Source organism: Polyodon spathula, chromosome 16 (genome assembly GCF_017654505.1).
Source record: "Polyodon spathula isolate WHYD16114869_AA chromosome 16, ASM1765450v1, whole genome shotgun sequence".
NCBI classification, from domain to species: Eukaryota; Metazoa; Chordata; class Actinopteri; order Acipenseriformes; family Polyodontidae; genus Polyodon; species Polyodon spathula.
Window position 1 is genome coordinate 33640763 of NC_054549.1, and position 21614 is coordinate 33662376.

At 36.9% G+C, this 21614-nt stretch overlaps 1 protein-coding gene across 1 annotated transcript in view; it reads left to right on the forward strand.

The window, feature by feature from the left end:
• cfap20dc (CFAP20 domain containing) overlaps positions 1–14740 on the forward strand; it is a 55072-nt gene extending 40332 nt beyond the window's left edge. Inside the window, exons 15-17 of the mRNA XM_041272924.1 lie at positions 572–633; positions 12666–12760; positions 14485–14740. Of these exons, the coding sequence (XP_041128858.1) occupies positions 572–633; positions 12666–12760; positions 14485–14603 (276 nt within the window). The 3' untranslated portion in view covers positions 14604–14740. The remainder of the gene's footprint in view (positions 1–571; positions 634–12665; positions 12761–14484) is intronic.
• Positions 14741–21614: the final 6874 nt, after the last annotated feature.

The window sequence follows — 21614 nt, forward strand, 5'->3', positions numbered from 1 at the left end:
GCAATTATAACTGAATAATCCAGTTTTCGGCAAATCTGGTGTGCGATCGATATCTGCCCTAATCCAGTCAAACGTCCCTGCGACATTGTTAAAAGTAAGTAGGTTTTTTTTTTTTTTTTTTTTTTTTTTTTTTTTTTTAATGAATTTCATGTTCAGGCAAGAAAAGCTTCTCTCACCTGACGCTCATTTTGACAGGCACAGTCAAAGGCAGACGCAAGTCAATAATACTGAGGTTAGGCTACAGGTCCAGCAAATTTCCCTTGTAGATGTAGTTGAGAATTGTAAGAGGTGAGGACAATACATTGGTTGGAAATGCATTTATTTGAATTTGTTTCCAGGTTCATTCAAACACACAGGCCTATGCGTGCGAGATACTATACATAGTCCTCTCAAGTTTGCAGCCCTGATAGCACCAGCAAGCAAACAATAATGTAATTGTGGGAAGAATTCAACTTCATTGGACAGAAAAGTAGAACAGTATATACAGTGTGATGTTTTAAAATGATCCCTTGAAATGTGGCATGCTACAATTTTTGCAAAACCATTATCTTGTTTGTTTTATCTTTCACAGCCTGTCAATCAAGGCCATCATTATCAGAAAGAAATGAGCCCACTCGCACATTCCAACCCACGGTATGGACTTTATTTTTCATCACTGACTATAATAATGCGTTAGCAGTAGATCAGTATTCCTCCTGTAGCATAGCAATACTGTATTCTACAGTGTTTGCAGTGTCGCCCTCTATTAAAGACATTACAGATTTACATTAGTGAACAATATTAGTTATGTACTGTATGTCCTCGGGGATCAGGATTATTTTGACCTCAATTGCTTTTCGTTTATGCTTTGATATCTGTTCATTAAAATAAAGAAAAAAATATTTGTACCTTGGTTTTACATATTTAAAAAAATCCTATTTTAGCAGCTTTGCCTGTAAGGTGCTGTTGGGAGATATATTTAAGCAATGATAGTTGAAGAAGCAGAGCTGTAGCATTAAGTCTTTTCTTTTTCCGATATACTGTAACCTTAACCCCCTCTACACTCAAGTACACTTTCCCTTTGTTGCACAACTTATTTGATTTAAAAAATAATTATAATAAACAACTAAACACTTTGAACATAATTAAAGTCCTTACTTCTGGAAATGTCCTGTGTGTTAGCTTGTTTGTCAGAGCTGGTTTATTTTATTATGGTAATGTGTTGCGGAAATACAGCCTTCCTGACGGGAACTCTGGCTTTGATTTCAGCAACTTTTACAGATGTTAAAAGCCATTCCCCTGTGCAGTTATACAAATACTTAAAATGCTAAAATGTAATGCACAAACAGCTTTAAATTATTAATTCGAAAACTTGAGAGACTAAAATTCCTCCTCAACCAGTAAAGGTGGTTCGGGGAAAGGGGAGCTCACGTTACCACTGCATGTGCTGCCTGCATAAAAAGAGTTAGCATCCAGGTCTGCCAGTCCAGCTCCAATCCATGACTGCGTTAGAAGATTAAATGTGTTTGTCACCCAGCCACATTCTTTACACACTATCAATTCCCATGCCGGTACTAACCCTCGCGGATCAGATAACCTGATGGATTAAAAGTTGTCTTAAACAGTTTAAAAGACATTGTGCACTCATAGAAGCATTATTCCTGATTAGAGTTCAACAGGAGGAGAGAGAAAACTCTAAGGTTTGTTGCTGTCGTGGTATAAAGTGTAAAACCTGCTGCAAAATGTGACAGTTTTGTCTACGCAGCATATTATTTTGTGTTTTAATTACACTGCGTCTTTGATTTCCAGTTGCAATATTGACTTCTTCATGTTAATAATTCATAGATTCTGACCTCAGTCCACCGTGGAAACTGTATGGCTTAATTAACTCAATATACAATATATTACAATGTTGAAAATGAGGTGACAAGGGCTCCTGAGTGGTGCATCCAGTAAAGGCGCTCTGCGTGAGTGCAGGATGCACCCTATAGCCTGGACGGCGCCAGTTCCAGTCTGGGCTATTCCACAGCCAACAGAGGACGGGAGTTCCCAGGAGGCGGCACTCAGTTTGCTGAGCTTTGCCGGGGGGGTGGGGAGGGTTTAGGCCAGCCAGGCTGTCCTCGGCTCACCGCATACCAGCGACCCCTGTAGTCTGGCCGGGCGCCTGCGGGTTTGCCTGTAAGCTGCCCAGAGCTACATTGTCCTCCGACGCTGTAGCTCCTGGGTGGCTGCATGGTGAATCCGCAGTATGTAAAGAAAAGGTCGGCTGATGGCACATGCTTCAGAGGACAGCGTGTGTTCGTCTTCGCCGCTCCTGCATCAGCGCAGGGGTGGTAGCGGTGAGCTGAGCCTAAATAACAATTGAGCATTTCAAATTGGGAGAAAATAACAAAAATAATTGGCAACGACTAAATTTAAAAAAAAAAAAAAAAAAAAAAAAAAGAAGAGGTGACAGAATATTCTTTATTCTAAATATGCACTGTCTGAGAGTCTCATTTATTTCCAGAAGTTCACAAAAGTTATTTGTTTGATTCTTGGGGGTTTTTATGTGTGGGGATAAATTTTCTACAGATCAAAATACTGCCACTGAGAATTCAGTTTTTTGTAAAGCTTTGAACATTTCACTGTTCATGTGAGTAAAAAACATGTAAATCACCATTGTTTAAATTGAGTAGCCCCCCTTGTGTTTGTGAAGGTCTTTGTCACATATAGCAGCTGTAACATTTAAAGAATTATAAATATTATGGTTTCTAGCTCTATACAGTACAGAAACATAATCTTTTTGCTTGTAGTTTGAAAACTGTTTCTGTATGTGTTTTATATTTTATGAGACAGTTTTAGATTTATTTTGGACAGTATTCTAGAGATTTGTACTGATCTGTGACACAGATTTGACGGGATTAGATTCCAGTTACGTAGACTCCCGTGGTCACAAAGTGAATCTGACTGATACAACTGGTTTTATTGCTTCTCCTTTTGACAACAAAACTGCCTTTCATTCGCACAGTAGTGTATCTGGTAATCGTATTGTTATTTACTGTGTCAGGTGAAGATATATCTTATACTGCTGTCCTATAGGGTAGGTGACAGCAAGGGAACATAATAAAGTTATTTCCCGAAATGAAGCAACAGCAGTAAAGTGTCACAATTTGTGAAGACTAAATTGCATTTCTCAGTTATTTTTATTAGTTTAAAACAACAACAACAACAAAAAAAAAAACCATGGAATAAAGAAAAAATCGTGGTGGCACATTGATGTTATATGGCACATCATTCCAGTTATTTCAAGCTTCTTTTTATTCTAGGTATTGTACCATGCATTTCAGTACAGAGTGGTTTTCACGATTAACATTTACATTTATAAAGAGTGAAAACTTTGTTTTAGTTGCAGTGCAACTACTTCTCTCTTTCAGTTTCTGATTCCTAATACAGTCACCAGCACAGACTCTTTATCAAGGCATGATCCCCCAAAGAGCCTGTTGAAAGGTCACAGCGAGCACATTTTTGTACAGATCTCTGGGCAATCTGCTATGTGCCTATGGTGACAAGTAGGAACGAGGAAATTAAAAAATGTTAAAAAAAAAAAAAGCTGTTGCAGTACAATTTAATGCAATTATAATAATAAAAAGGTAAGTTTGCCATTTTAATTTACTTTTTAAACACATTAAAGCATAAGTCTATAAATGCCAGTTGGTAGACTGCCAGTCACTATCTCTCCTGGGCAGGAGAGGGCAGACTCCAGTGATGTAGAAGTAATGATGTTAATCTGTTAAACTTGACCTGCAGTCAACTTGGTCTATTGGGAGCAGCACATTTGCATCACTTTCCTAAGCATTGTTGCATGTTTAGTCAGCTGGACACAGATTGCACCGATTTGAAGGATCGCGTACTGATTATCAGTGGTAGTCCTTTAATACATAACACTTCCCTTTTACTGGGATCTGATTTATTTTTAATTTTTTGTGGTTGGTCTTTGTTTGTCATTAAATGTGAGTGCCATCATTCTACAGAGCACCACGTCTTTAATACAGTGTGACCTAATCAATAGCACTGTAAGATAGGGGTCTGCTGCCATCATGCTGTCATCCTTTCCAACTGAGTTGCGTGCATGTGTGTGAAGTAAGGGAATTAAATGCCACTCGTGGCAGTAATAGGGGTAATTTAGTTTGATTATGAAAAGTGAATAACTGAATAAAATCCCTTGTACCAACTAGAAACATGTTCTGGAACAATACCCTTGGTTGTCTGTTAAAAAATATATATATATATTTCAGATGGATAATTTTCAGGATTTTAAGGGTAGTAAATATGTTACCATACCTTCCATAAAGAATAAAGAAAAAATCTGATCTGTCTACTGCTACATAATAATATCCTATTATCTGGAACTGTGCTTGAACAGGTATAACTGATCTGCTAGTTTCGACTGAGTTTTACTTCCAACCATACCCTTATTTTATTTTTCATAGTATTGGTTTTGTGCAAATGATTGTATGTGTGTTAATCACAACTTTCATACAATATCTTATACTTTCTGGCAATGTATACCTACGGGCCTTTGTTTCTAATATATGAATACATATGTCTATTACATTGTACACATATAATATAGGACAGTGGCAAAAACAAGTTTGTATATAAAGCATTATCTCACTAATAAATGCATAATAACACAGGGCACACACCAACATGCTAATAATGCTTTATGAATGCAGCCCCAAGCTTCAGCTATTTGTGTGAGAAAGGAACAATTGTGTGTGGGTTGTTTGGGGCTCAAACTGTTCTGGCACTACAGTGTGTACACAAACTGTCTTTTGCCTGTGGTTAATGCAGAAATCTGCAAGATGAAAATTAAATGTAGCCCTGTTTTGAATTTTTTTGTAATTCTTTATTTTCAGTTATTTTTATTTTATCATTTTTAAAAAATTTTAATGTATAATTTATACATGGTGTTTGAACTGCTGTTACTGTGTGTTCATTTGAACTTAAATTCAGTAAATTATTTCACGTGATAAAAAGCATTAGATCTCTTGAAGTGGTTCTGGCTCAGTAAAAGTTATGAGTAAAACAAATGTTCATCCAGAGTCCATTAAACTCTTCATAGTGTCTGCTTTTTGTTTAATTTATGCACAGTATTATGTTTATAATTGGCCAGATTATGTGCACAATTGAAAATATTGTTCCATCATGTCTCATTAATCCATTGAATATTTTTTTTTTTTTTTTTTTTTTGAGGCTTTGGTTTTCCTGACATAAATTTGAATACACATAATCAATCTGATCTAAATCTACTGCTACCTTGTAATATCCTGCATACCCTATAACTGTGCCTGAACAGAGTTCTAGATAATAGGAACAGCTGAGGAGCTTGTGTTTTTGTATAATGAGCACCTCAGCTAGTGTACCATACTTACTACCTGGATTTGTACTTCAGGTCTCTGGTGTATTAACAAATATTTGTGTAGTTCGTATGACTAGGTTTTAAAATAATTCCTTGTGTGTATGGAAGCCAATTACAAAAAGCAGTCTGATATGGATTTAAGGTGAAAGAAATATAAGAAATGGGGTCCCCTGAGTGGCTCATCCAGTTAAAGCACTGCCGCGGGGAGCACAGGATGAGTCACACAGCTTGGACGGTGCCAGTTCGTGTCCAGGCTGTGCAAAGAGGCCATACTTTGCTGGGGTGATACGCCCTTTCTCACATTGTATCGATGTTCCCGGGATGGGGGATAGGAAACTGGCAGGGATTGCTTCTCCTCAACGCACAACAGCAAATCCTACTGGCCAGACACCATGGATAAAAAAGCAGGGCTGATCTCTGTTCTTTGGGATCGGTAGACTGCCTACCTCTGTTCTGGATTGCTCAGGGTAAAAGTGATTCCAGCTTTAGGCTTGTGTGATCGGAGGATGCTCACATGCCCTCAGCACGTCGTTGCTGTGTGGGGACTCGCTTGTGGTGAGGAGAAAAAAAACATAACTGGATATTCCAAATTGGGGGGAAATAAATAAAAATAATTGAAATATAAGAAATGTGCCTGTACTATAGTGCCAATGGGTGGGGGTTGTGTCTTTTATAAAAGGTGATAATTCCACCCATTCATGCTATTAAGATTATCATTTTTTAAAAGATAAGTTTCTCTTCTCTGAAGCACCAACCCTTAATTCTCCTCCCTGCCTGGGGGGGGTCTTCTCATCTTCCCTCTGTGGAAACAAACTCAACATCATTAGTTACATCCAATATCATCACTTAGAACCAACATTATTACTTACCTCAGGAACTCATCTCCAGGACCTACCATTTCAAGGGTGCAAAGGCCATGGGATTAACCCACTGCACCACCAGCTCCCACAGAAGTTATTTGCATCACACTGACTATAAGGTAACCAATTCTTTGGAAATGCATGAAAATCAGCTGGACCAGTCTAAGGAAAACATGCTGGTGAATTAGCCCACTGTGCCATCTCACTTCCATGGAAAAGCCTACTTTTTCACTGACTTAAGGTCAATTAACCAAGTTTTTGAAAATAAAGAAAAAATTGCTGGATTTGAACCCAGTTCCTCCAAGGAAACTAGTTCAGCATAGTAGTGAACTAGTCAACTGTACCATCACACTTCTATGGAAAACAATACCTCTGTCGTCATCTATTTAGGCAATTCTCCAATTCGTTGAAAACAAAGGAAGGAAATAGCTAGATTTGAACAGATGGTGAGCTGGCTGGCTGGTTGGTTCTGTTGGTAGCACAGGGGACTCTGATTGTTAGGTTAGTGGATTCAACCCCCTTGTCAGAGTCTTTTGTTTTTCTTTGCCCTTTTTGGTAGACTCAGTTTTACAGAATGGGACAAGGTGTCAGTGGTTTTAAGCATAAAAATAATAATATAAAGAGGTTGCATTGGTAGATTTACACATGGAACCACTGGTGCAGTTTTATAATTCACTAGTTCCTCCTCCTTGGGTTAATTGGTTAATTCCCTATATGTTCAATGAAAAAGCAAATTCTACAGAAGTGAGATGGTGCAGTGGGCTAATTCACTGCTAGGCTGTGCTTTTTTTCAACCTTTGGGGGAACTGGGTTCAAATCCAGTGGATTGTCCTTTGTTTCCAAATGATTGTTTAATTGACCTTATATTCAGTGTGAAACAGCTATTTCCTGTGGGAGCTGGTGGTGCAGTGGGCTAAGCCCATGGCCTCTTCTCCCTGAAGACAGCAGTTCAAATCCAGCTCTAGGTAAGTTCCTGAGGTGAGTAATAATTGTTGGTTGTAAGTAATGATGTTGGTTGTGTTTCCACAGGTGGAGGAGGCAGCAGTGGTGGAGCCAGGAGAGGATAGAAAAGGGGGGGGTCTGGCCCCCCCACCTGGGAGGAGAATGCCAGGTTGGGGTGTTGCTACCTGAGAAAATAGAAGTGTGCTGAACTGTAGCTTTTAGATAGTCTCAGCTGGTAAAGATGCTCAATGTGTGGTCTATGTTACTGGCAACAACTGTGCATACTAATCAACTGTCATTCTATTATTAGCAGTAAAACAGACCACACATTGAGCATGTTTACCAGCTGAGACTATCTAAAAGCTACAGTTCAGCACACTTCTATTTTCTCAGGTAGCAACACCCCAACCTGGCATTCTCCTCCCAGGTGGGGGGGCCAGACCCCCCCCTTTTCTATCCTCTCCTGGCTCCACCACTGCTGGTGCCTCCACCTGTGGAAATACAACCAACATCATTACTTACAACCAACAATCATTACTCACCTGAGGAACTTACCCAGAGCTGGATTTGAACTGCTGTTTTCTGGGAGAGGAGGCCGTGGGCTTAGCCCACTGCACCACCAGCTCCCACAGGAAAAAGCTGTTTCACACTGAATATAAGGTAACTGAAGCAATTATTAGAAAATAAAGGAAGAAATCCCCAAGATTTGAACCCAGTCCCCCACAGATAAACAACACCACATACCAGTAAATTAGCACACTGCACCACTTACCTCCATGTGAACATCTTACATTGCAGATAAGATCTTATATCAGTCTCTACATACTATTATTTTTATTAAGCCCATTGATTTATCAAAATGGCAAAGTCTTTGCAAATGAAAGGAAACACATGCTTCTTACATGGGGTTTGAAACCACTACCCTCAGAATCAGAGGTCCCATGCTCTACCAACAGAGCTAGCCAGCTATATTTAAGAAATATTTTTAGAAAATGAGGGATCGTGTGGGACAAACTGACTAGTGTCAGAGGTGTTTTGCACCCTTATAAAATGGCAACTAGGGCTTGAATTACATCTTTGTACGTTATGTACAGGCTGCTTGTCATGACATTCTTTTGGCAGGGTCCTGGGGATGGGGCATCTTAATGCAATGATTTTTAAAAGGGAGCTCCTGCCACTGAGTGACACCATTATAGAGAGGCAGGTCATGAAGAGATTAAAAGATTACTCAGTCAAAATGAAGCTCACCATAAAAAATGTGCTGAAAGTGATACAAAGCCACATCGAAGGAGCACAATAAAATGTTTCCCACGTATTTTATTTTACCTTTTTATTCTTGTTTTATTCATTATTAGATATGTGTACAGTGTTCAGGTTTGCGAAAGCATTATTGATTTAGCAAATGTGTTTTGATTTTAAATTTAAATCTTTTTTTAAGCTGAAATTTTACCAAAACATGTTTTCATAGCCTTATTAGAGGCTAAGAGTTGGCTTTCTTTTTAATCACCGAGAGATTGTGTTGATCTAAGGTCCCAATCAAAGGTTATTCCTGAAATAGTTCATATTATACTCTTAGCTTTCTGTTTCCCCTGTGACTGTAAAAGGACTGCCTTGGGAGAAAGTGCACAGATCAGAATCCTTACAAAAGCAGCCGTGCTAGACGAAAAGCAACTGAAGCAAGTTCCTGTTGTAGCAAAGCTTCACCTAAGGAGATCTCACAAGTCTATGTGGGGTGAGAGCAGTCACCTCAAAGATAGGACAGAGCTGTAAAAAAATAAAAAATAAACCTGTACCACGTGACCTTGAAAAACCCAACTCACACCCAGCATGTCAAGGACAGTTAGCGTCAAAAATTGCATTCAGAGTATATTGATCGTAGTGCTTGGCTCAGCTGACATGAAAGGAGACATGGCATATAATTCAACAATGGGTGGGGCTGTAGCAGCAAGTAGACAGAAAAATCCAGGTTTATCAGGGCTGGATTGGTCTGCTTTATTCAAAGCTGTCAGGATGAATTGGACTCAAAGGGGTGTGTGATTTTGTCTAATGGCTTATAATCCAATATGTTTTATGCCAACACATATGCATTCTTTCAAGTATTTGAATGTTTCAACAAGATGGGGCATGTTACTGTAATGACCTTTTATATATAAAACATGAGGATTTTCTTGAAAAGACAGTTGTGTAGCAGTGGCACTTTCATTTGTCGGAAAATATTGTTAAAAATCAAGATAATGCCAATTGTTGTTATTTATATAATTTCATTTCCAAGCAATCCATGCCTCATATCTGTAGTTACTGATCTATTTCAAGCTTTGTTTGCAATTTTGATGTAAGAACGACTGTCAACATATTTGTCAGACATATTACACTATTTTCATTTTATCCAAAATGTGCTTCCCCATCTAATTATTGTGATTTTAAAATATTTAAAACAGGATATTCCTGTTACGAAAAATATCTAAATACTTCATAAAACTGGAGCTGCTGGGTTGTAATATGATTAGGGCTTATCATTTTCACAGAAAAACCTGTAAATTAAATCACTTTTATTATTAAAACGTTTCTCAGTTGTGATTAAGATACAAGAATGGCTTAACAAGTGTCAATTGAACTCTTAAAACAAAAGTATAAAAGTTGGCATACCACAAATGCAAAATAATGCAATCTGCAGCAGCAGTTGTTGATGTGTCGTTCACCCCCTAGTCTCTGTAAGTTGCTTTAGGATAAAAGCATCTGTTAAATGACTAAATAATATTGCACTGTACTTATTTTGGTTTAGACAGGAAATTTACTTAATTCTGTCATTCTCTTCCTCCTATCTACAAGATCTGTGTAAAACTCCAGGGTGAGCAGGATAGACATACGCTATCATCTCTAAATAGGAACACCTTCTCATTTGCTGACAGTCCTCCTCTGGCAGAATACATGTGACATGGCTCCACAGGAGCACAAAAGTGCATTTGATGTATAGCTGTGCAGTCTTTAAAAACTGCAACATTACAGTTTCTGTAATTTATTGATTAATTATATATATATATATATCATATATAATAACTATATATATATACTAATATCTATATATATATATATAATTATGGTATATGTGGTGTGTTACACACACAGTGCCTTGCAAAAGTATTCAGACCCCTGACCAATTCGCTCATATTACCGAATTACAAATGGTACATTGAAATTTCGTTCTGTTTGATATTTTATTTTTAAACACTGAAACTCAGAATCAATTATTGCAAGGTGACATTGGTTTTATGTTGGGAAATATTTAAGAAAAATAAAAAACTGAAATATCTTGCTTGCATAAGTATTCAACCCCTGTGCTCCCAGTTTGCACCGATGAAAGAAATTGCCCTAACGAGGACACAATTACCTTACCATTGTCCTCCACCTGTGAACCATTAAAGCTGCTGTCACATTTTCTGGATAAAAACCCCACTGTTGAAGGATCATTGGTAAGACTGTGAGTCTGAAGGAAAATGAAGACCAAAAAGCATTCTACAGAAGTTAGAGATAAAGTAATACAAATGCATAGATTAGGGAAAGGGTACAAAATAATATCCAAGTGTTTGGATATCCTAGTGAGCACAGTTGGATCAATAATCAGGAAGTGGAAGCTGCATCACACCACCCAGGCACTGCCAAGAAAAGACTGTCCCTCAAAACTCAGCGCTCAAACAAGAAGGAGACTTGTGAGAGAAGCCACAGAGAAGCAAACAATCCCTTTGAAGGAGCTACAGAGTTCAGTGGCTGGGAGTGGAGTAATGGTGCACCAGTCAACCATATCAAGAGCTCTGCATAATACTGGCCTGTATGGGAGGGTGGCAAGAAAGAAGCCTTTACTCAAAAAGTACCATCTGAAAGCACGTCTGCAGTTTGCCAGAAAGCATGAGAGTGACCCAGCTGCAATGTGGGAAAAGGTTTTGTGGTCAGATGAGACCAAGATAGAGCTTTTTGGCCAAAACTCAAAGCGCTATGTGTGGCGCAAACCTAACACTGCCCATGCCTTAAGACACACCATCCCTACAGTGAAGTATGGTGGTGGCAGCATCATGCTGTGGGGATGCTTCTCATCAGCAGGGACTGGGCATCTTGTTACAATTGAAGGAAGAATGGATGGAGCAAAATACAGGAAAATACTGCAAGAGAATCTGCTTCAGTCTGTTAAAAAACTGGGCTTGGGAGGAAATTCACCTTTCAGCAGGACAATGATCCCAAGCACAAGGCCAAAGCAACATTGGAGTGGCTCAAGAACAAAAAGGTGAATGTCCTACAGTGGCCCAGTCAAAGTCCCGATCTCAATCCCATTGAGAATCTGTGGCACTATTTTGAAAATTGCGGTCCACAAGCGTCGTCCAACCAACCTGAACAACTTGGAGCAAATCTGCCAAGAAGAATGGGCCAAAATCACTCCGACACTGTGCAAAGTTGGTATATACTTACCCCAAAAGGCTTAAAGCTGTTATTGCAGCGAAAGGTGGCTCTACCAAATATTAATGTGTGGGGGTTGATTACTTATGCAAGCACAATGTCACCTTGCAATAATTGATTTTGAGTTTCAATGTTTTAAAAAAAAAATATCGAACAGAACGAAATTTCAATGTACCATTTGTAATTCAGTAATATGAGAGAATTGGTCAGGGGTCTGAATACTTTTGCAAGGCACTGTATATAAAACAAAAAATTTAAAATAAATGTAAAAAATGTAATAAGATACAGGTTTCCCCAGTGTACCAGTCACTGTACATTTTAGAGATGTGAAATTTGCTGTAGACCTGACTAATGTATACAGCCCACAACAAGACGACTTGTTGAGGAAAGCTGTTCATAACTAACTTTGGCCAAGTTTTAATAAGCAGAATGTACCAAAACAGCGGGGATCAGCATATGGCATATATGTATATAATGTCCTCCAATTGGCTGGCAAGTCACAAGCTCACTTGACCTTTCAAAGACTTTAGTGCCAAAATGAAAAGTGCCAGATCCAAATGCTTCACAACAGAAGCCAAATCAACATATTGTAAGTGAAATATGTGTTCAGTTATTTATACAACAAACACAAACATTAAAAAATCGGTCCAATGCTTATTTCAAACAGAACAATTTATATCCAGGTCACACTTACTCAGCCTACTTTGCAGTAGGTAAACATTCACGTTATGTTGTTTTGAAAACTTACGCAAATGTAATACGATCTTTCTTTCAAAAGCCATCTCTGCTTTTAGCTAGGAGTGATTTGTGAAAAGCCAAGTCGAATAACCAACTGAAATCTTACTTCAAGACTTTAGAAGTAAATATCTAAAATGGCATCAGGTATGTGATGAGATTGTGGAATATTGGGTTCCGTGAACAAAATAATGTAATTTTCTGAAAATACTGATACATTTTATAGATGGAAGATACATTCCTTACGATGCCTGCTGTTTTACTGTTTATCCTCGATAACGAATCTGTTTTATATTTTGCAGGGACTGGTTGAATGTTTTTAGTCCTCCAATTATTCCACCAAGCCAACAAATGGGAGAGGGCAACATCCACCAACACAAGAAAGGGCTTTCAACAGGTATGTTCATTTATTTTCACAAACACAGCCCTTCCAAAATGTTTGCAAACCTTTTAATTGGTTCAGCTCCAGCTGCAACAGCTTGAGCTTATCTGGGAATGCAGGGAAGAAGTTGGAAGCTCTTTTAAGGCGTGCAACTTCAAACAAGCAGAGGATTGGGTCACTAAGTTGGGGAGGTCTCCTTTCCTTCAGCCAGTGGGCAAGTTCATCCTAAAGGTTTTAAGTTCGGCAGATATATCCAGCAATTGAGCTGGCACAGGTTCCAATGCTAGGTGATACTAAACGCCACAGCACATGCAGTTCTCTCTGCAATCACGAATGAAAGGGCTGTTGGGTTAATATCTTTTTCCATTGCCGGATCAATTAGTGGATCTCACCTGTTCTGACTCCTAACATTATTTTTTCGCCAGGCAGTTTAGAAATGTAAAACAATTTATTCCTATGTACATACAGGCGTGTTTAATCTCTGAGATGAAGGATTGAAAAGTGTATTATTTTATTGAGTTGTTTAGGTTATAAGAAACTTCCCCACAAAACTTTTGTTCTAAATACTATTTGCATTTCAGGGTCCTTTTTGAGTTTTAACAGTCCTCATATTTCATATTAGACCGCTCTGACGTATAGAAGTTTAAAGTATCCACCAGGCTAGGATTAGTTTGTGAGCTTTAGAACTTTGCTTTTGTTATGTCTAATACATTTTCTACACCTCTTGGTGTCTGCATCTTGATTTGTCGGTTTGTTTGTTTTATTATTATTCAGACTTAAATAAATAAGACAAAAGTTTATCGAAAGTAACACAGAACTTGACTTTGTTAAATCGAAACTGTGCAAGATTTTAATTTTTTGTGTCTTATATAAAAACAGTTAAATCCAGCTGAAATGTTACTTCAAGGTTGAATGTCACTAGCATTCATATCTAATGAAAATACTGTAGCTGCAATATATTATTCCCTTGAGTAAGTGCAATGATATATTTTATTTTCGCGTCTGGGTCTTGTGTGGCAGCACATATCACTATTTATTTTTTTTCTCAGATATTTATGCAAATGTCTTGCCATCTTTCTAATGCACCAACATGTTCCAAAACATTCCTTGTTGGATGTCACGCTCTCTCATTTTCACAGTCAAAGCCGCTGTTAAATGCCATGGGACTGGATGGATTTTCTTGCTTTTGTAGCTCTATGTCATTTTCCGTTTTAACTTTGATGCTTTCTGTAAAGATTCTTTATAGTTGAATAGGTTTCTGCAAGTATTCATGTATTATTTAGCGATGTACTTCAGCTGTACAATAAGTACGCCAGCCTATAATTTTGAAGGGTATGTGTCTTTTTAAAAACTAAACTAAAGGTAATTAAAAAAGAAGACTTTCTACAAGGTCACTGCACCCACTTTGCTTTTGCTCTTATAATGCAATCCTTAGTGTAGGGTACCAAAGAACCGTGTCATGCAGAATCCATTCAATGTTGTGTGATAAATGTGCTCCATACTAAATGGTAAAATTCTGTCTTGACCATCTTTTTATTTTTTTTTATTTTTTTTAAGCCTGACTAATAGATGTGTGAGTCACTTTGCTACACACTGGTATGGTTAGCAGGAAGCACTTCTACAAACTATGATATTGTGCAAGCTCTGTTTTCATAAAGTCTTCTCACACCAATATATTCATGTGTATGCATGTACTTGAACAGAACCTTTTAACCCTTTATACTCCTTGCTTATTGCAGGGAGTGAGATGCATAACGTCGTCGACGATGATGATGATGAAGTTCTAACTTTACTGTATGACCCTTGTCTCAACTGTTACTTTGACCCAGAAACTGGAAAGTACTATGAATTAGTATAACTAGAAAAATAAATCAATTAGCAATTAGCATTTTTTGTGTTCTTCAGAAACTTCAAATATATTCTTAATTGAATTACTGTATTGTAAAATATATAATTTCATTTGAACAACAGTGTTTAACGGTACTATTGTGTGTGATGCAATGTGTTTTATAGTTCAGGTTTTGGTTTGTCTAATTGTAACTGTATTTTCTTGCTGTACAATGACAATTAAAATGTTTTCATTGACTGATCATTTTCAGACAGGGAAGCTTCTTTTTCTTTTTTTAAATACATTTAAATATCAGACTTACACTGGGAACTCATCTTCTGGTCATCCTAAAAAAGACATGCTGAATGAGTTTAAAGAAACAAACAAACAGTCACAAACCTGTTGTAATGCTGTTGAACAGAATTACAATTATGCCAAGTAAAATTATGCTTAGTAAAGTTCAATATATAACATACAGGTATATTTGCTCTTCTGCCACATACAAAATAGCAGTAACAGTACTGCATTCTGCCGAGCAACCATAACGTGTCCATGTTATACAAAAACATGATAAGAATGTGTTGTGGTATATGGTGGTTCAAAATGACTAATATATTACTATATATTACGATAAATAGATAGATAGATAGATAGATAGATAGATAGATAGATAGATAGATAGATAGATAGAGGCTAGATTTGCACAGTAGTTAAAATGTTATAAATTCCTCTACAGGAAAATATACTTGAACTTTGACCCATTTGATTCAGAGACCACTTTCAATTCAACCACAAAATGTCTAGTTTTCAATCACTCGGCAACACCCACAGTAGAGAAATGTTCAATAATGATCAACAAAATAAGAATATGTTAAAATAAATAAATAAATAAATATAAACATTTGATGTAAAGCTGGTACATTCGTATCTCAGATATCTCAGGGGGGGGGGGGGGGGGGGGGGGACATACCCCATTGAAACTCATTTTCCTTAAAAATAAGTTATTTTTTGCAGTTCATTATCAACCCAGTTTAATTCACCGTTCCCGAATCATCAAAAAGAAAATTATATTTAAGATTCTTTAATATTGACTTAAATGTACATTATTAGTATACATTAATTTCACTTACAATTTCAACCTTAACACATAATGGTCTCATAGTTTATGATGTCACAAACATTGATGGAATTATTTTCCTGTAAATCGCTGAAGTCTCTCTCTCTCTCTCTCTCTCTCTCTCTCTCTCTCTCTCTCTCTTACAGCAGTCAGCAATATTGTATTACTCTTCCAAAAGCCATTTTTCTTTACAAGATTAAACAATGCCTTGTTGTGCCTCTAAAACATGCAGTTGGATTATTTATATTTTTTATTTTCAAAAAATAAATAAATAAACAAAATACCCTTTTCTTATCGTGTTGTAGTTCCATTTAGAAATTCACAAATGTATCACTGAGTAGGTTGAAAAAATATATATATTTATCACAACAGCGCAATGACTAGCCCCTGCACACTGTATTAGATTAGGAAAGTAAAAGTGGCATGCATTTGTTTAGTTCCATCTCAGATAATATGGTGTGAATATAAAACACTGTATGCAATTTCCCTTATCAGTAAAAATGAATTTCAAGAGAGTTGAGCTATCATGTTGTGCAGGTCTCCTGAAATGCTAGATACTGGTCCATAAAAGCATTATTTTTGTATTGAATAAATACTACAGCTCCAGGTTTATCAAGATTAGGCAAAAACGAATTATTTCCTTCCACAGCTTTGTAAATGTAGCCAATGAGTTTTAATGAAGTTAAATCTAGTGTAGTTTACAAACAATGGTTTCCCAGTGGGGGAAAATTAATGTTGTGCTGTTTTTTAACTGAAAACATTCACTAACTTTACTACCTTAAGTATACACAGATTGTACGCTTGTAACAGTTCTTAGTATGTTAAGACCTCCAGCAAACTATAATATAGATGATTACATAAAAAGTCATATTTTGGTCCTGTTCTTTGTAATTTAAGTGTTCGTTCAGATTAGCTGTTTTAAGGTACAATATATGTTGAAAGTTTCTTTCAATTTTATGTTCTAATTGGAAGCAGTTGGTAAATTAACTGTGGTTTGTCCAGAAAGTTACAGTTTACAGCTGACTGGTTCCATCAAAAACATACAAACACAAATGGAACACAGTGAGGATACATGACCTAACATTCTAGGTACATTCCAAATAGAAATATTGAAACATTCCATGGAATGACCACTGCCTCTTGAAGATGCTAGTTTCTATTGGCAGGTGTTGCATTGGCCTGTCAGGAACTTCATTACGGTACATTCACCCACACAAGCTAAATGTATCAGGACTGCTGTATAAATGTCTTTTTTACTATGTAATTACCAATCAGTTTGAGTACTGACTTCACTTTACCAAAAACACGGAATGCGAAGATGCAAGGTTGTATCATCATGAAAAATGTAAATCAAAATAAAAACTTTTTTTTTTTTTTTTTTTTTTTTTTCACTTTAGTGGAAAAAGTAATTTGGAACTCTAAATAACTCTTTTAGAAATCTTTGACCAGCCTTCTAATATTTCTAATTCATTTGATATATGTAAAGTGTTTAAATCCAACACAAAATAAATAGATATATGGCTGCATTATTTTATTTATGTTTTTCAAAATAAGTTTTCCCTTTCCCAAGGGATATGGTGTACAATTTGTTTTATGCTTTTGCATTTTAGTATAGTTTGTAGAATTGTTTCAATTGCAGTTCAACATTAGGTAGGTAGAAAGGTTCTGTCCCATCCCAAAAAGGTCATCATAATTCCATTTCAAGTTACACAAACAACTCATTAACTCCATTATCTCTAGCATAAGTCTCAGAGGAAATAAACAATGGTGCCCGCTTGACAGAACTCTAAAGAATGCATATTTATGAAGCCCTGTTTGTTGCACACACTCCATGAAGACTGCAAATGATCAGCCACACACAGCAACAAATCAAGTCTTTAATATACTACTGAAAATAGTATTCCCTGTTAGGATACAACATGATAATGTGTGTGTGTGTGTGTCTAATATATATATATATATATATATATAATATATGTATTGTGTAATATATAGTATATATCATATATTATATATATATTATCATATATATATATATATATATATATATATATATATAATATATAATATATATACTATATAAACTCGTTTCTGAGCAAAGACCTTTTTACATTTTTTTAGGGGGGAGGGAAGAATTTAAATTTTTGTCCTGACAGGAAACTTCCATTTGTTGGTAAGTTATTGAGTCAATAACTCACCTGTTCCAGTTTATTCCAGAACTGCAGCGACGACATCTGCTGTACGTGAGGAGCCAGTATCAGGTCAAAGTCTGCTATTGTGAAGATACCATTATAAAACTATATATAATATTATATATATATATATATATATATATATATATATATATATATATATATATATATAGAAATGTAGCAGCAAAATGGGGACCCTCGGACTGCTAGACTAGACCCCCAAATTGATTCAGATTACAATATAAGATGTACATTAAATTTAAAATGTACTTTAAATTTAAAAAATAAATAAATCAAAATAAAAGAATGTAGCCTCCTTTAACGTAAGTAAATTTAAAAGAACCCAGGGCGGTCCAATCACAAGCAGCCACACGTGTGTCCGCTGTTGTAGGTAAACTAGGAAGTAGACACGTTAAACATGGCGGTATTTTTGCGTGTGAGGAGAGTGTCTTTTCATGATCTGCTGTCAGATTTTGTTTGTTAGCATTATTCATCAGCGCGGGAGGTAATATACATAAGACTGAACACTCAGGAGCAAAGGTTTTGTGTACTGTGGTAGACGTGATTGCAGACTAAGAAAAAACCCGCGAAAGCTGATGCACAGGTGAATACCACCTGATCAAATAGAGGATATAGCACACAGTAACACAGGTGCACCAGTTATAACTGACTCGAAGGGACAATGGAAACCCCTACTTTATAAACGAAGTAAACACAATTCCAAATGCTTAAAAGTTATGTAACTGCGAACATAGGTAACTTAAAATATAATCAATACAAGAAAGTTCACCTGCCAAATAAGTTTATTATTTGTATAAACACGCCCCTGTGGGCCGCACGGTGTAATAAGTAGTACTATTTTACAAACTTATACTTTCTCTAAGTGTAATTAAAATAGTTTACGTTCAAACTGTACAAGGGCTGTGCCAACAAAAACATAAAAGTATACGTCATCTGTTTGCTCTGACAGACGTCACATGCCACCGTGACTCTTTTACTGTCCCACTTATTTGCGCAACATACATTCCTGAGGAATAGGAAAGCTGTACATATTAAACGGTATATACGTTGTAAACGAGTCTGTTTTAACCAATGGAATTCCCCATTACAGCCCCTTGTTTGGCAGGGGACATCTCCTCAAAACTGTACGTTGTAAATGGAACTCTGTTCAAACAGGATCTGTGATAAGTGGAGTGCACATTTACATGTGTTGTACTGGACTAACTCTGCAAAACCTGGTTAATTAATTGTATGGCTGAAGATACACATTTATAGTTACCATACAAAACCTTTGTTACTTAACTTTCATGAAAATATTCATTTTTCCAGTACAGTTTAGTAAAAATAAATAAAATGCAACTTATAGAAACTAAGCCTTTATAGCTAATTAACTGTTCACAGTTAGTTTACTAACATTATGACCTCATGTTGTTCAGAACCAAGGCGCATGTAGGTCACCATGACCTATATTTTGAAAACCTGGAGAGCTGACCTTACCAAGTTTGCTCATAACTGGATGTGCCAATCTAAAAATAAAAGCTACTGTTATAAGAGAAACATACAGACAAGCAGACACCTCAGTTGTATCCCTGTAGCTAAAGATACGAATCCTCCAGGAGGAAAATGTCTTTCTGAGTCTGGTCTCACAGGCACCTTTCAGCATCCACTTGGAAAATATTCAGAGCCTGCTTTTGTGGCCTCTGGTAAAGCTCTAGGGGAGTGGTATCCATTGCCTGGTAAAATATATTACAGCAGCATTTAACAGATGTACAATATCTTGTTATAGTAATGGTCTGCTAAGGTAATCCAAATGTAAATACATAAAATGTGGTTGCACCGTTCATTCCACACCTGTCAACGCATCCTGATCATCAGATGGTTTATTATCACTGTATTTCTTTCCGGGCTACACCCGGGACTCAGTGATTGTTACCTTCATTGCAGTCTTAGCTGCTTCTTTTATTATTAGAAAATATTGCTTTCCTTGGAGGTAAGAAATCCAAACGCTTACCAGCTGTGTCGTTTATATCCATCTGGTAAAGTGTGTTCATTTTTCCAGAATTAGATGTTTTTTGTCAGGTTTCACAGACCTCAATTAGCACTAATCTCTCCAAACTTTGCCTCAGGTAAATTAGACCAGGATTAGTGCTAATCAGGGTCTGTGAAACCAACCAATAATATTGCATTTTTCAAGTGTTGTTACATTGATTTGCTATTGGAAACTTTACAGGTCTGTACTGTTTTTGTGTCCCTTTAAAAGCACCTGGGGGGATGGGTCACTTCTGCTTATAACCAATGGGATTCACATAGTTAATCTTGAATCTGGAGTTTAGGCTCATTTGTTTTCACCTGCAGAGGTTAAATCCAATTTGAGCTGTTTGATTTGAACAGCTAATGCCTCGGTTTGTTCTGTGTCTTTAGCAATGTAACATACAGGTATTCTGTCCTCAGGGGAAATAAGGAGTGGAGTATTGCAGATGAATTAGACAACAACACTGCAGGCAGGAGGCTTTATAATGATGACTCTGATGAGGTGAGACATGATCTGCTTCACTCATTAATTCATTTAGCCAAAGTCACTTAAAATGGAAATTTCTGAAGTGCATCACAATTAGTCATTTGCTGGTATATTGAGGATTCCAGCATAGCACAGGATTAGAAAGGTCTCTGTTTGGCAATTAAATTGTAAATTTAGAGCAGCTGCTGCAAGATCTCCGTATTTTATACCAAACAGATGCAAAACAAATGTTTTACTCCATTGCTTCAGCTCCCATTACTTGGGCATTTCTAAATTGCATAAGGTAGTCTTCGGCAGTTTGGTTGAGAGAACTGTCAAGTGAAGCTTATAGGCCCTGCGGCTCAAACTCTTTAAAATAACGTATCATATACAACAAGCATTTGAGCAGCATTCTTCTCCAGCATAACTGTACAGAATAAGAATTTAATCAGCAACATGAAAAAGTAGATCGTCACGGCCTACATCCACTGAATACACAAGCGTTTGACATGCATGTATATGGACAGATGCCTCCATATACCCCTGTATTCTTATATTATCAATAACATGTACTATATCATTTCCTTACCAAGTTTCATGACAATTGTATTAGCGGTTCAAGTGAAGCACACAGCACAGCAAACAGTCTGACAGACTGATAGCCTTTACAGATTGTGATACCCTCAATATAAGAAGCTCTTTCCCATGTGTAAACACAATTGGACAAGCCATTCTCCCGATCTGTCCAAAACTCTAGAGTAAGACATAGAGACATTGTCTGCAGGGATGCGCAGCTTAGATTGAAACTTTTATGTGCATTAAGTAACCTATTCAACTCTAAAGTCAATAAACAATTGAATTAATGTTCAAATAAACCACGCTTTCGTAACGTAGCACAGAACGGAGTATTATTTCACTCATTCAACACAAATCATTTGACATCTTGATTCTTTCTTTTCTTTCAGGGTATGTTGGAATGAAATGTCTCGTTCTCTAAACACCACAGCAACACCAAAGAGAAACTCCCCGTTTCTTGTACAATTCTATTGTCAGTGAGCAAGGCTGTTATTTATTATTCTCTCCTGTTACCTGTTCTTTATAAACTTTCTTTCCAATTATATTGGTTTATGTACAAAAGGGATTATGATGGATAAATCTGCAAGTGCACATACAGCACAAGGATGAAGGTTAGCTACTGCAAAAGCTGATGCCCTGATAACTGCTGTTCTGATATG